General features: G+C 40.0%; 1 protein-coding gene across 3 annotated transcripts in view; it reads right to left on the minus strand.

Annotated features, from left to right (window-relative positions):
* Positions 1 to 16,240, minus strand: part of LOC137974799 (major vault protein-like) — a 36,550-nt gene that overhangs the window by 11,478 nt on the left and 8,832 nt on the right. For 2 of the 3 annotated variants that reach the window (XM_068821782.1, XM_068821783.1), the window contains exons 8-13: positions 12,579 to 12,689; positions 11,095 to 11,226; positions 8,857 to 9,163; positions 6,059 to 6,157; positions 1,722 to 1,833; positions 4 to 201 (exon numbers count right to left, since the gene is read on the minus strand). In XM_068821782.1, coding sequence (XP_068677883.1) covers positions 4 to 201; positions 1,722 to 1,833; positions 6,059 to 6,157; positions 8,857 to 9,163; positions 11,095 to 11,226; positions 12,579 to 12,689 — 959 coding nt within the window. The remainder of the gene's footprint in view (positions 1 to 3; positions 202 to 1,721; positions 1,834 to 6,058; positions 6,158 to 8,856; positions 9,164 to 11,094; positions 11,227 to 12,578; positions 12,690 to 16,240) is intronic. The other variant, XM_068821784.1, reaches the window with a different exon arrangement.

Raw genomic sequence — 16,240 nt, forward strand, 5'->3', positions numbered from 1 at the left:
TACCAGTTGTATGAAAGCTGCAGTTGCAGTCGGGCATGGTCAGAGGTCTCGACTGTAACGATGTCTGTGCAGAAGTCTGGGCCGAGAAGGAGGCACAATGCTTTGATAACGTTAGGTTTCTTTGGTTTTCCTCCGGACAGGCTGAGCTGGGTAAACTGTTCATCGGGGCACAGCATAACCAGTTCGGGACCAAACACAACCCTAGCAATGAAAAGCAAAACACTGGATCTTCTCTAACAGCGGAGTAGAGAATTTTACACTAACGGCTGAAGACGAGAAAGCCTTTTTTCCAGCTAAACGATCGTGCTTATAATGTCAAGGCCTTCCCGTGTGACTTTTTAAATAATTACCCCGCGGCAATTATTTCAAATTTTGGATCCGTGCTGTCTATTTTCATTTTCCCTTATTGGCTTCACTTTTTAAGGGAGTGAGGTAGGAAGAATTATACTAAATAGCCCATTTCCGAGCTGCTGGATGCTTCTGGTTCAAAGCGAGTCTTGGTGATCAACCATTCATATAGTTTACGTCATAGAAAGTGCGGTGTACGGGGTTTTATTCACGAGTTGTTTGTGTCAAAAACCCGAACGAGCGAGGAACGCGCGAGTGAGGGTTTTTGACACAAACAACGAGTGAATAAAACCCCGTACAAAGCACTTTCTATGTCGTGAACTGTTTATTACACATAAGACGAGAATTTTCATTAAATAATTTTCTGAACGCAAATTAGAAACAAAAACTCACTAACAATAGAACCAAATGCAAATTTAATTTAATTCAATAACAAAGTACGATTTGCACGAGATGCACGAGTGATTGGCATGGAAACGCCTTTACGCTATCGTTGATTGGTTATACTTCCACATGTGAAATAGCTGTACGCCATTCTGATTGGCTGTTTAAGCCTTTTCCACATGTGAAAATAAAGCGTATAGATTTGTACAAATGAGCTTTATGGAATAAAATTCTCATGTTATGTGTAATAAAAGTGATAATGAGTTTGATTTGCGTGAAAATACACCCCCCATATTACCACTTGAATGGTTTTCACCAGGACTCGCTTTGACACTGAGGCAAACAGCAACTCGGAAATGGGCTATTCTTTTGCACCACAGGTGAGCAATTATTTTAAGGAAGAATAGCAGAGAGAGAGAGAGAGAGGGAGTAAGATTTGTGTTTTGGTTTGCGGTAAGATTTTCCTTGTATTCGATTATTCAGTTCTTACTTACCTCTATGACTGATAGCTGTAGTGAACGTTAAATAATTAAAGTTTGGAAAAATGCAAAAATCGTTTGCCGCCGTTTTTCTAGTATTCTCAGAATACGATTATTATCCATTTCCTTACAGAAAATTTACTGATTCTAAATGAGTTAGCAAATCGGAAGGCGTGGAAAACACTATTCACTTGTCAGGATATGCGTTGCACAGAATAGAATGAAGTGTATCGTGCCTCCATCCACCGCTGTCCGTCTAAATTAGAGATTCTCGCTTACATGAAACATGGCACTTGCCTTCCTCCATATACTTTACTCGGCATGCACACAATCAAAGCTTCGTTATGTTTGCTTTAAGTAAAGTAATTATTTAAAATTACTGTATTTAAATTTCTTGTGTAAGGCAGCCAAAATGTTCGACACAGGGACCACAAAATCCTAGTAGGAAAAGTGTGAATAGGGGTGAGAATAGAAATAAATAAATAAATCAGAGGCAATGGTTCAACATACCTGGCTGTCTTCTCTTTGTAATCATATATTTGCACTGCTGCATTATGAGGAACTCGGAATGTCACAACTCTTGTTTTGTTTCTGCCCAACTTGCTTGTCGGTTCTCGTGATTCTATAAAATAAAATGGCAAAGAAAATGACAAAGCCCGACGACCAGTTTCAGTATCCTTTTAATAGACTGGAATCTAACGAAAAACAAGAAGGGGATCCCAGACCAAACACTGAAACCATGTGATTCGGACTCACCACTTGCAAAGTGGAGCTCTTTTGTGCGCAGTCTAAATGACGGTACATTATTTCATGTATTCTCCTTCGAATCATTATTAGCTCATTTTGGGATATCATACGATTTTACAAATGACCAGCTTCGAGATGGCTTGATAGCTACGTTTTAGAGCTGTATGCAATCAAATGACAAGGTTATGGGTTCGAGTTCCATTGAAGTCTGGATTAAATTACTTCATAACTACTTGAAAACTGTCTCGTCATATTCGCAGTTTAAATATATTGCACGTCGTATATCAAAGATGGAGCACACATCGTAGAGTTGGCAAAACCTAACAGATCCAATACTAAAAGTTAATTTGTAAGGGCTGCTTTAACTTAGTAGGGTTTTTACAGTTCACCAGCTGTTGAAAACCCGATCAAGCTAACCTTGCATTACTAGAAATTAACCGCTTAAATTACAGACATTTCAGTTTATTTACCGATCAAAAAGAGTTTCCACAAGATTTTAAACCTTTAATTTTGACAAAGACTTCTACTATCCTAAGGATGGACTTACGTTGTTAAATATTAAACAAGATTCGCTGCACTGCTCTACTAACTGAGCTACCACGCCAGATGAGACTAACTGGAATCCAATTCAAGCCTTCAAGTCCATTCCACACTTCATTTGAAATTTCACATATTCCAAAAATCATTTAACGATTTTTTTTGACGGTCAAACTTTAAATTGTCATTTTGTCAGGGACACCCAATGAGTAATTTCGGTATTTTGAATATTCGAACTCATTCACGTGAGACCGGGACGAACTGAGGCCGGCATGAGTCCGTATCAGACTCCACACATTTCTTTTTCTGCGTTTTAAAGTAACTCTCGAACCGGCCTGAGTTCGTACCGTTCTCATTGAAATGTTGACAACACATCTCAGACTGGGTCCAGAAATTTCACGCCTGTGTGCTTTTGGGTAAGCGATATATTTATTAGACAAAATATATCATTTCGTCCCAAAACCAGGCACCAAGCATATCGTCCCGGTTTCATGAAAACCGCTGCAAAACAAGTTCAAACAGGTCTGAGTTCGTCCCGGTCTCATTTAAATACCCCCTAAAATTTTGGACATTTTTCTGAACACATTTCCCAGCTATTTCGGAAAAGCAGTAGAGTCTGAAGAGTTTGTAGAAATTTCGAAACCACATTGAAGAACGCTAGAACGTGCTAGAATCGGACGCTAGAATTTTACTGAGCGGAGTAAGAATCAACTGTCAGATTGGAAACAGCATACAATTTGAAGATTTATTAACAAGACGCTTCTAAGAGCGTATCCATGGGATGCCCAAACAGTTAACACCAATTGTCCAGTTACACTGAACTACAACTACGGGTAAACATCGCAAAATGGCGAAAGATTACCAGAAAGATAAATCTGTGTTTAACTAGGTGTTATTTTTTGTAAAAACAGAATTAGAGGTTATCTCTTCTTATTAATGCTACTAAATTTGCAAATGGAAACAACGAGCCTGTGTTAGGGATGCGGGATATTTATGTAAAAAATTATAGGGATACGGGATATTTTGGGGGAAAGTTAACGGGATAAGGGATATTCAAAAATCCGAACTGGCATTACAGAGATACAAACCAAAGGAATTAACGGGATAGAAGATATTTAGGCCAAAAATTAATGGGAAACGAGATACTTAGATTCACCCCCCCCCCCCCCTCCCTCCCCTTGTGAGGCCTCAACAATCAGCACAGCAATACTATCACAATTTACTTTTACTAAAGCTTTTTGGGGAATGTCCGGATAAAAAGGTAAGATTTCTTGGAATATTGACTGCAGATCGGCCCAAACATTCCCAAAAAACTGGCCACAGCTTTGATTTTGAAAACGTGTCAATTCTTCACATTTGTCCCTAATGGCACCAGCGGTTGTTTTTGGAAGCGTGGTATTCTAATAAGAGAACTCAATCAAACGAGCACGTTGAGTTTCCACGTGTGTACCTCAATCTCAAGAAAGACCATTTCTTGGCACACCCGTTATGCACATTTGTCACCAATTTGCCTATTTTGCCATCCTTAGTCATATTTGCATACGTAACTGATGAAGGTCACCGAAGTGATCGAAACGTTTTACTTTTTAAAAACTCTTTACTCAGTCTCAACGCTGCAATTTTGGTTTATGTCTTTTTGTATTTGATATATATCTATTGTATTTAAGGCTTTTTTTCTAATATTCTTTTCACGTCTTTGATTCCTGTACTATATTTATATACTAGGAGGAATGGATTTATTTTTTGTTGACGAATGTCATTGACTTGATCTATCACATACCATTGAAGGACGTTCGCGCTAATTGTTTGTGCGCAACTTTTACTGCGCAGGTAACGCGACTGTAATACGTCACGCATCACTTCAAGCATTACACGTTAAGATCTTATGGCGACACAAACGCCCGGGAAAAATTTCCAGGTCGGCTAAAGAATGGCACATTTATTTCCAATTCATCATAAAACGTTAAAGAGAAAGGACCGGAGGCTGGAAAACGTCGCTAATCGAGTAGTGGTTGAAAGTTTTGAAAACTCGAGGACGGTTAGGTTTAGTCAGCGACGTTTCGTAAATTTAATGGTTTTTTAAAATGTTTTTTTACGTTACGAACTTCTTAGTTCAAAATGCATGCATGTTTTTGAAGTTCTTTTCCTTTACTTTAATGAAAATAGAGCACTTGAATAGCGCGGACCTACGTGGAAACAGCCAGAGATTATATTTCACAAAAGATGAGCATGACGGCAATGCAGAGATACGATACAAGACACTAACGAAAGAAAGATAACGCTTGCTTGAAACTTCGTTGCTATGCTCGAGAAAGTCTTTTTTTTTACAAAAACCTTTCATCGATCGATCCTGTCTTGGGTTCCAGTCCTTCCCCGACAGGTCACGCAAAATCGTGACAAACGAAATTTTCCAAGAGCTTCGCAACGTCACATCGATTTTACTTGTTTAGATCATCAGTGACCCCTATTTTTTAAGACATGAGACATGAATCACTTGTTCTTCTTACAATCTACAAAATATGATGAAATGAAAAAAAAAAACACAAAGTAAGAAGTTATCTTTGTTTAAATTTTTCTTTCCTTGTGTCCTGAGAATGGAAGTGGTTACAACGGGTAGCGCTTGCAAAAACGCTCGTTGAAGATTAACTCTACTGCTTACGACATCCCCAGTGGCATGAAATTACCGGTATCTAAAAAAGCCCACTCCTATATTTCTATGAACAGAAACTTTCACTCCAACAGATTATTTTTATGATTTTCGACGGATGAATTGATGAAGCTACATCTTGTGATGATGACCCATCTATCGAAATTAGGGCATTTTTCCCTAGCCTTTTTCTCCGAAACAAAGTCGGTGACACCCCAATTTTTTTTCATTTTTGGAATAAGCAATTTATGACCTTACCTTCAGGCGAGAAATGAGACTAGTTTCAATGTGGGAAAATTTTCGCGCGAACGTCCTTAAATTTGATGCTAGTGTCTACAAAAGTTAAGCCCGTTCGGATGGGGTTAGTACTTGGATGGGAGACCACTGCGAAGTCCCCGTGAAAACGATATCTAACTTTTTTTAAAACTCGATTTTATTGTTTATTTTGTTTAGCCGTTGAAGGCTGCCCTAATCTTCTTTCTACGTCTTTTTTTAATCCTGTAATGGAAGCAATTTTATACCGCTGGGCTGCCTGTTACACTGGCATCCAAAAAAATAGCTTTTATCATTTTCGCCGGAGTTTGTTTGAGATTCATATTTTAAAGAAACCACCCATAAATTTTCGGACAGAAAAGGACGACAACGTAATGCAAACTTCTGATCTGTCACGATTGCTACCCGGGGATTGATAGAGCTTTCAGATGCTGCAAAAAAAGAAACCTAGAACTTTTTACAGACCTGAAATTCCCCTAAAACACCCGAACAGATAAATGTTTTGTAGGGCAGCTGTAAACTTTTAAGCATTGTGGAAAATATTTTAGAAAATTCTGGCCATGGGTGCCCTTGACTGGTATAATCCTCTTTTGAACTGAACTGGACCTGGGTCATTAGCAATAAGTAGCAATCTTTTTCTCACGTCTTACTGCACGGGGAGGTACAGGTGGAGACAGATTGACTTGTGCTGAAGCCTGAAATTCATCCCATGAAGTGGACATCTGCTGTAGGGCTGGAAAACCTGCACAACAGAAACTATTTCAAAACACTATTTGATATAGCGAGTCTCACGCTTGTTAAACAAAACGTTCGCATTTAGAATGTAATTTAATTACAATAGTTGGTACAGCTGTAGGCATAAAAGGGAAAGCCTCATTAAAAAAAAAAGAAGACAGAAAAAGTCTGCAGGCTCTGCTAAAGTGAAAGCGTAAGAAATCGAATTTTGCTGTGCACGGTGTAATGTGATCTGTAAAGCAAGGGAAAGTTATGTGTTACTGGCAGGTAATGTACAGCACATATTTGGCCATGGTGTTAAACCTGAGTGAATAACTAAGATGAACATAAAAAGTTCATATCATTACTGGGTTGCCGTATGGCAATCCCAGTCCAAAAATGGATGGCATTTGTTCGGTGTTATTTTTTTTTCCTTCCGTGTCGGTAAAAGTCTTGCTTGTCACTCCCCTGGTAAGTGGTATCTTTGTGCATAGAGCCTTCTGCGCGTATTTTCTTAGGATCGAGAGGGTAGTGGAACTGCGTAGATTTCTCTGGTGGACACAGTAGAATCATTAACTTAGCCTGCAATGGCGTCGAAAGTCATGTAACGCGAATGGCCTTTTACTGGATCCTTAAACAAAATATACCCTTACGGAGCTCAATAATGAAAGTCAGTTGGATAAACTACGCAGGCGGTGAAAACCAACACCTGGAATCTCAAAAGCGACGAGTAATGGACTTCGACAACAATCTGTCGCCCGTCGAGCAGAAATCAAAGTGAGCTGCATTTCTAAAATAATATTTACCAAGTGTGCTGTTATGTAGAACACTGAAACCAAATGGAAAATTCTCTGGTAACTTATGGGTTCAACAAAGACAGAGAACGAATCGAACACCAAAAGTGGATCTGTGATCAACTCTGCACAGTCTTCAGGTAAAAAAAATTGGAAATGTGACAGCCAAGAATTATTTGAAAGAAAGCTTGTCGTCTATTTTGTGCTTCATTATTCAAGGAAACGGTTTGATCCTGAAATTTTAGTTTGTAATATTGCGCATATTTGACACGATTGAGTTTTTTCTCTTCACGCACGCAATGAAATAGGAAGAGGTTTTCGCCTCTAAGAGCAAATATGTTATTTGTTTCAAAAAATTGTTCGCTGGAAAAGGTGGCCTTTATGAATTCATCATGTTTTATAATATGTGAGCTTAACTGGATAGTTTTTATGGCAATAGTAAAGCATTTTCGTGTCAAAATGAGGTTAGCGTTTTTGTGTTGTGCTAACTTAATTAAATATAAATATACATTCTGCCTCGTGAGTTTGTTATTCTCGTTAACCAGCAATGGAAAGTCATTGCAACGCGAATGGCGTTTTAGTGCATTTTATGTTGTTTGTTTCAATAAAATGTTTCGCTGGAAAAGGATTCTGTGATATTTTCTGCCTTTGTGAATTATAATATCATGTTGTGTATTGAATTTTCGAGCTTAAGGTTGAAACGTGATACGGGAGGATATTTTTCGTATAACTCTGTAAGCAGGAAAGGTTTCATGAAAATAAACAGGTCCGTTGGAAGCGTGCTTGAGTTTCAACAAAATGAGCCCCAAAATCAGCAAAAAATTGTGACGCCGGTGAATAATAAAGTAGCTGCTATTTCCAAAATTATGGAATTACCTGGTGATAAATAACCTCGTCTTGGAGAGTAAATTTTTGACTTTGTAGAAACAATGGTGGGCGATTGTGATCTTTGTTTTGAATTCGCTCATTTATTGTCAAACTTGCCATCATTTGACACAGATGCCGCGGTAACTTGCTGGTAATCACGGCGCCCGCTGAATTCCGGCGATGTCACTTTCGATTTTGCGATTTATTTGTGCAGCCAAAACGTACAATAACAAAATTGAACGTAACAAAAATCTCCCAAAATGTTTGTCGCTGATCGTAACTGTTTATATTCTATATTCACGGTTCAAAATTAATGTTGTTTTCATGTCGTAAATATGTTATTTCTCGAGCGACCGTCCTGGAAACTTCCTTCTGCTCTTTCTTAAAACTGTGTAACAATATTTATTTACTTTTGCATCAATATTTGTTTTTGCATAAAGCAAGCTAACAAAATCTGTACCTTGCTAAGTTCGCATTTGTTAGCGTTAATAGTATTTTCGGTCCAATGCTTCTGTTTTGCGAAGGCGTATACGTTTTTGGTCACCCATCCAGACACTAATCCCGCCGGAGAGGGCTTAACTTTAGTAAATTTTAGTATTACAAAGCTGTCAGATGCTCAGAGGGCACGCTTAAACTTGTGGTGAAAAGAAGTTTATCAACATGTCAGCCCAGAAGCCAATGTTTCTCACTTTCCATTTATTTTCTTCAATCTTTCAGGGTTCAGTACTTTCCTAGTAACCACATGTCTTCTCAGGCTATTTACCGAAGGCTTCTACCATGGCACTACAATGATAGACAATACCAAAACAATATCGTGCACTGTTAGAGCTACATATTACGCAAGAACAGATTTTTTTCGTCGAACGGACGTGTGAGAACCTGTGAGCCAAAGGGCCTCTGCTGGTATGACTTCTGGGTGACCCCTTAAATGGTCTTAATGACCCCCCAACTTGAAAAAATTGTCTGGAACGGTGCACGTACCACAGGCAACCCAGTGTACCCTCACGGAGGGTCTAGTTTTTCAGTTACAATGGATTCTAATTTTTTGTACATTGTTAGGCCTTACTTGATATTTCTGGTACAACAACATTTCTAGTGCCTCTGTCAGCCAGTGGATCCTTCCCTCCAGCTAGCAACTGTTCAACGGTTGGTGGCAACTCCTTCTGCCACAGCTCCTCATCTTGAGTCAGCATATATGTCTGACCACACACGGCTCTCACTCGCCCGGTCTTGATGTCACGAACATAGATGCCTTCATTTTCATCAAGAGGAATTGCTTTCCTACGAGCAACAACTTCCACCTCTACAGGCGGGACATATTCACTGGGGCCACGGATCATCCAACGGTCACCAGGCCGTCTTTTTACCTCTTTCTGAGGACAGAGAAATTGGAATAATTATAAAAGGAGTACGTTGGCGAAACGGCCCGCTCTCTGGAAATCAGAGTGAAAGAACACCAATCAAGAACTTCATCAGCTATTCACGAGCATTGTCGCCTGGAGGGCCACTCGGTGGACCCAAATAAGACAAAAGTACTATCAACCGAAGTTAACACCTTCAAACGCAGGATAAAAGAAGCTATTCAAATTACGAAACCGGCGTTAAACAGAGACAATGGTTACGAATTAGCAGCTATCTATGACACAATTCTAACCCCCAAGAGGCGTTAAAACCCTTTTTTAAAATTCATCTTTTTAACATTCATATCATTGACTGATGAAGTCCGGTTGAAAAAACGGACGAAATATTTCACAAGTTTTAACTTTTAGCTCCGAGTTTGTAAAACTTTTTAACTTTTATTATGCTTCCGGAGCACGAAACAAATGTTTTTGACTGGAATAATTATAAATTTTTAGCATGTTATGATCAAGAGTGCGAAATTATTAACAGACAACAATTCCCATGTCTTAAATGACAGTGACAACAAGCATCTTCGCATATTGCTATCATTTAATTTTAGGTTTAATTATCTCAGCCAAAAGTGGCGTTACTTTGGCAATTCCTATCATGAAGCTGGGACTTAAAAGTAAAATTAAGGAATCTGATGGGAGTGACATCTTAGCATACACACGCACAATGTGTGACTAGCTACCAAAGCTAACATATGACGAATACATACGAAACCTAACCTAAGTCACGTGGACGTGTCAAATAACAAAATACGCTTATCAGAAACATTATTCCGGAATATTAAAGACGGCTCCCGGAAGAGGTAAGGGGGCGTTAATTTTATTGGCCATTCCCGTTGGGCTTTTCAGCTAGGAGGTAATATTATACTTTTATGGTGTTGTTTGTCAGAGTCTAGCCCCCAAGGTAATTCCAGGCAGATAGTACTCTTTTTGAGTTCAATTAATTCCATCTTTCCTTCCAAATTTCCAAAAAGATGAGTGCACATAAAGGTGGTTCTTGTAGCCACATACACAAAATGGTCCAGGCCAACAAAAGAGTGTAATGCTTTAGTGGCTACCAGATTCTACACCAGGGTCAGACGTTCATAGAAAACCAGAAACTCTGCTTCCCATTGCGAGACTGGAATATTCTTGGTTGAATCACAAATACTCTTGTTTTTCGGCCATTTTAACTTGACTTGACTTAAAACGTCAAGTTAAAATGCATTATATCACCGCAGTTTGGTTGAATCACCCTACTGGACCCACCGTGACCCAAAACTTCAGTCCTACAATGTACGAGCCCTTGAAGTTTGTTAGGTATATAAGCTCAAGCAACTATACCTTTCTAGCACAAATTTATGATATATTTATTGATAAATTTCAGGGGCACCCAACGAAGGTGTTCTGCAAAATATCTGTTCCGCAGTGGAATTTCATCTGGCTGGCAAGTTATTAATTTGATATTTTTTCTCTGGGAAACTTTAAATATTTTTAGCATTTCAACCCTTGCTGGCTGGATGAAAAGAGAAACTGGGGGAGACCTCGTTCATGAGAAGCTTGCCGCTGGTTCAACTTCTCGCATGTTGAGAAAAAAAACCTGTTTTGACCGGTTTGACGAGCGGTTTAGATTCACGAGATTCTTTGCCGGCTGGGCAACAGTGACTCAAAGTCGGCTGGCTGGGATTTTTCCTCACTATCTAGCTGGGAGCTGGAATTTTGCTCATAATCATCCTGAGAGTGAGAAACACCTTTTTTCCCCAGCAACATTAAAAAACTCAAAAAATGTTTTATTAGCGTTTTCTTGTAAGGTTTTTTCCTACTATGCATTTTGGAAACAATTTTCGTTGGGCACCCCTGAAATTTGCCAATACAGTAAGCCAAACATTTTAAACAAAAATGTTAACTGTAATTACCTCCTTTTCATCAACATCAATAAAAGCTTCATTTGCTTTTAAAATCACTCCTTCATCCTCCCCAAGGATAAACACATTTTGAATTCCTTGCTCAAGTTTCTCCCCAGGAAGAAGGAAGAAGGACTTCTCTCCCTGAGTTGACAAATAAAAATGCTCAGCAATCAATATATTTGTAATAAATAGATGTTCATATGATACACAGGGGGTTTGTCACAAAACTTGTATTTAGTTAGTTCATTAGGTTCATACACTTTCTGTCAACAACCCTTATTTGATAATCCAGTGAGTTCATGAATGCACATTTAGCAATTATCCAAGTCTGGACAGGGCATGATAATTAGGTAGAAGGGAAGAGTAGGGCTGATGAATTTAACTTGTGACAGACATCACTGGGATTTTAACAGATGAATTCCTGACTACAGTATGTAACAGGGATTTTTCATGATAAATGTTTTATTGTTGAAATTTGAACAAATAAATCCTTGGCAATAAGGGGAGTATCAAAATAAATGCCATAATCTCACACACTTCCTGGGAGATCAGTTAATGGCTTTTAGTATCACCCAACTAGTGGACTAATGCAAATCCTGCATTTTGATTGGCTACGCTACTAGAGGACTATTAGTAATAGTCCTCGAGTAGCAAAAAGCGTGATGCTTTCTTTCGTTTTATTCCCAAATAAATATTCTTCAACTTGCATTTGCTAACTTTATTATTGCCTTTTCTGTCCGACTAGTTGGGTGATACTAAAACAATTAGACCCTTCGCCCTCAAGGGACATGGGTCAATAGCCCATTCGGCTTCGCCTCATGGGCTATTGACCTGTAGCCCTTTCGGGCTACGGGTCTAATTGTTAAATATCCTCTGTTTGGAGTACTTTCCTCTTTTGTAATACCAGTAATAAACTTATCAGCTCATTGAGTGGCATAAAAGGAAATATCTAGACTAATGAAAGATAATTAAAGGTTCACATTGCAACCAGGGGTTGGTTGCTTGAAGCCTGGTTAGCACTAACCATTGGGTTTCCATGGTATTTAACGCTGGTAAGTCCTTAGCACTAACCAGTCAATCAGACACAGTTTGATGCTACTATGGTTAGAAGAAATTTGATTGTAGATTGTTAAGTTACAATTCAAAGACCCAACGTTTCACGACTCCCGTCTAGCGTCTTCATCAGGAGTGATCCAAAGTTACAAGAGTCCTTTTACATGTACATGTATATGCTACCTATTTCTTGTCCTTTTTTAGCAAATTGGAAGCATTCAAAGTTATGGGTACATTCAACTATCAGAGTATCATCAAACCATGCCTCAATTGGAAACACTTTTAATTAGTATTCATCAGGCAATAATGTATAATGATAGGTACATGTACATGTATATGTACACAAGTCATATATTTAGATACTCTTTCACATAAAATTTCAGGACATCAAGTAGATATTGTTTGTCATGTAAATTTCTCTAATTGTTGTCTAACCACACCTTCATAAGTCTCTTTTGTCCAAGCTGGGGTTTGCCATCTTTGTCAACTGGATCCAGTATGACACAGTACTGTCGATTGTTCAATGTTGTGATGTTAACAACTCCCACAACCTGTTAAAAACATAAATTACATACAGCTTTTTGAACTCAGTAGTAACATTTACCACAAGTTCCTCTGATCAAAATAATAATTTATTAATAAATTATATAAATAATTAATATTTTTAAAAACAACCCACCAAGAAAAAATGGCTTGAAAAATCAGGTGGAAATACAGACATATGAATTAAAAAAAAAGAATTTATATTAACCCTTTGACTCCCAATTAAGCCAGCCTGAACCAGCCATACTTAGTCTTTTACTCTGTCTAATGCAGACGATTTTGCTCGTCAATAGGGAACGCCAGGGAGTCAATAGGCTAATGAAAACATGAAGAAAAATAAAGTACTTCATGTGCATCTAGAGAAAAATCAAAAGCTTAAGAAAAAATATCAACAGAAATAATTATTATAATCGGGTCTTAATTCACTTTACAATTCACGGCTCACTGACTGCTAGCATTTCAGGTCACTTAACGAACGATAAGTTGTCATGATGTTCTTTTGAACAGTAAACAAAAACCTCAAACCCTGAGGTTCCAACCTGTCAGGATAATGTGTACTTCAACAACAACTCTTTCAACCAAGAAAGATTAAAAAGTATCAGTCGTGAAAATTAATTATTGCTCTTTTTTCAACAACAAGGACAGTGCCTACTACTGTGATTGCCCATCTTGAGATACTCGGATTTCCTACTGTATGGGTGGTGCTTCTGGGATATTTTTGTGTGGTTCAAAACTATGCAGAAAAAGCAGAACTTAGCTAGTGCTCTTGGTATCCAAAAAGAAATAGGGGACCATGTATTTTTCAAATATAATTAAGCTCAATATTTTGGAAAAGAATGCCACACATCGCTTTGTATTTTTAATGCTTTTTACAAATATTGTTGATTAATAGTTTTTATCTTTGAAAAATGTGTGGTTACCTCAATTTTCTTTTTGCATTTCAATAGCATTTGTTAAGATCTGCTTTTCCTACACATTCAGTAAACCACACAAAATTACCTTTGAATTGGTAAGCACCGTCCTTAAATAAGGAATTTAGTGTGAATCAGTGGAAATCATTAAAAGGAAATTAAAAGCTGTTGTCAGAAATACATGAATGTTCTTTAATGAAAAAAGAATGCTTCTTGCAGGAGCATTAACTGGGCTTACTCATGAAAAACATGAAGTGTTAAAGAATTAGGCTGTTACAGTTCTCATTTGCATGATTGAGGGCCAGATATTGGGAATCCAGGGAACTGGCTCTTGTAAAGAATGCGTTTCAAGTTAAAGTGGTCAAGCACTGCTTTCACTGTGTGCACACTTGGTTTTTAGCTTCTCATGCGAGGTATCCTGTGAGGAAAGTCTCCTTTGACCTTCAAAATTATATACATTATACAGTGTAGATTTATACTCACAGCTCAGAATACTCCAACGCCAGCCCTGGCTGGATTGCCCTTCTAACATACCCCGTAAACCTGAAGATGCGTGGCCTCTGCTCCAGCAAATTCAATCTGTCGATCATGCCGTACGCATCCCCAACACGACTGGCTCCCCCATTCTCCTGAAGAGCGGTGAGCAGTTATGCCAGGTTCGGCACATTCTACCCGTCGAAGCCTCCACCTCCACTTCACCTCCCACCACACATACTGCTGCCTCCCCTTCTCCAGCCACCTGCAAGCGGTTCTCCCCCGTGTGATCCTTGATCCTGATGGGTGCCTAGATTAGGACATTTGTGACAAATTCATAGCTCTCAATCTGGAGTTTGCCGATGTGTTCAATCCCTCCATCTCTAAATACAACGGTGCAAGCGGCAAAATTGAGGCTGTTGTCAACATCGGTACCACCCTTCCTCCTCAGTGCAAAGGCAGGCTTCCACAGTACAACAGGAACACCCTTGAGGAATTACAAGACAAGTTCGATGAGCTCAAAGTTGCCGGTGTCTTTGCAAAACCTTGTTTCTCGTAAGGGACCAATGGTGGTAGCCGGCTCATGACATCCTTCGCAGAAGTCGCCCAGTACAGCAAACCTCAACCCTCCTTAATGCCAAATGTTGACAGTGTGCTGCATGAAATAGGGAAGTGGAAGTACATTGTTATCACCGATTTGCTGAAGTCTTTCTATCAGATTCCCCTGGCCAATTCATCTATGAAGTACTGCGGTGTTGCGACACCATTTAAAGGCATCCATGTTTACACTCGTTCTGCCATGGGTATGCCTGAGTCCGAAACTTGCCATGAAGAACTGATGTCCCGAGTCTGGGAGACCTCATTCAAGAGGGCTGTGTTGCCAAAATTGCTGACGACCTGTACGTTGGGGGAAACAGCCCCATTGAGGTCCTCAACAATTGGAGAAGAGTTCTCGAACAATCTTCGCTTATCCGCAGCCAAAACTATCATCTGCCCAAGAAAGGCCGTCGTACTAGGCTGGGTGTGGTCTAAAGGCACCCTGCAAGCTAGCCCCCACAAATTGGCCGCACTATCCTCGGTCGCGCCTCCCTCCACAGTGCAAGGCCTCTGCTCCTTTGTCGGGGCTTACAAGGTTCTAAGCCAGATTTGCGGAGCTGCTTGATCCCCTCCACCAAGCCACTGCAGGGAAAGACTCCAGAGACAAAATTGTGTGGTGCGATGAATTACTGCTGGCCTTCAAAACCGCCCAACGTGCATTGGTAGACAACTGGACCATTACCATCCCCCAGCCTCAAGACGCCTTAAGGATCGTGACTGACGGCTCCGTCAAGAAAAGAGGCATCTCAGCCACACTTTACATACACCGAAATGGCTCGCTGCTCTTAGCTGGGTTCTTCAGCGCCAAGCTTCGTAAGCATCAAGTGACTTGGTTGCCCTGTGAGATTGAAGCCTTGGCTATTGGCGCGGAAATTAGACAGTTTACCCCCTATATCATTCAATCCCCACACACAACCGAGGTACTCACCGACAGCAGACCTTGTGTTCAAGCTTACGAAAAGCTCAAGAGAGGAGAATTCTCAGCCAGCTCAAGGGTCACCACCTTCCTGTCAACAGTCAGCCGCTATTCTGTCCACATACGTCATATCGCCGGAGTTGAGAACCTACCCTCCGATTTTGCAAGCCGTAACCCCAAGGAATGTTTGGACTCTAGAACTCTAGAACTCGAGGACTCCGTTGTTTGCAGCCTCTCTGTTACACTAGCCGTGCTGCCTGGCAGGCTACCCAGCTGGAATGCTGAGCGCCTGGTTGTCCCTCGCTCCGTCTTAGACGGCCTATTAACAGCTCTTCACATCCGGCTTAGCCACCCGTCAAAGTACCTTGTATCTTCCTCCTGTCACACCTGCGAGTCTGTGAAATCAATCCCTAAACACTTTCAGCCCCAGTCAGAAGAAGCTAGAAGCTCCTCGGTCCATTGGCGTCTCATTCGCTGCTGATGTTGCCCGACATCACCGACAATTAATCCTCGTACTTAGAGAGACTGTCTCCTCGTACACTTTAACCACCCTTGTCAAGAGCGAGAAACATGAGGATCTCCGCAACGCCCTCATAGTCTTATGTTCCCAGCTGCGTTCCTTACACGATGGCAGTGTGACAGTCTGTGTCGATCCTGCCCC

This window comes from Montipora foliosa, chromosome 11 (genome assembly GCF_036669935.1).
Source record: "Montipora foliosa isolate CH-2021 chromosome 11, ASM3666993v2, whole genome shotgun sequence".
Lineage (NCBI taxonomy): Eukaryota > Metazoa > Cnidaria > Anthozoa > Scleractinia > Acroporidae > Montipora > Montipora foliosa.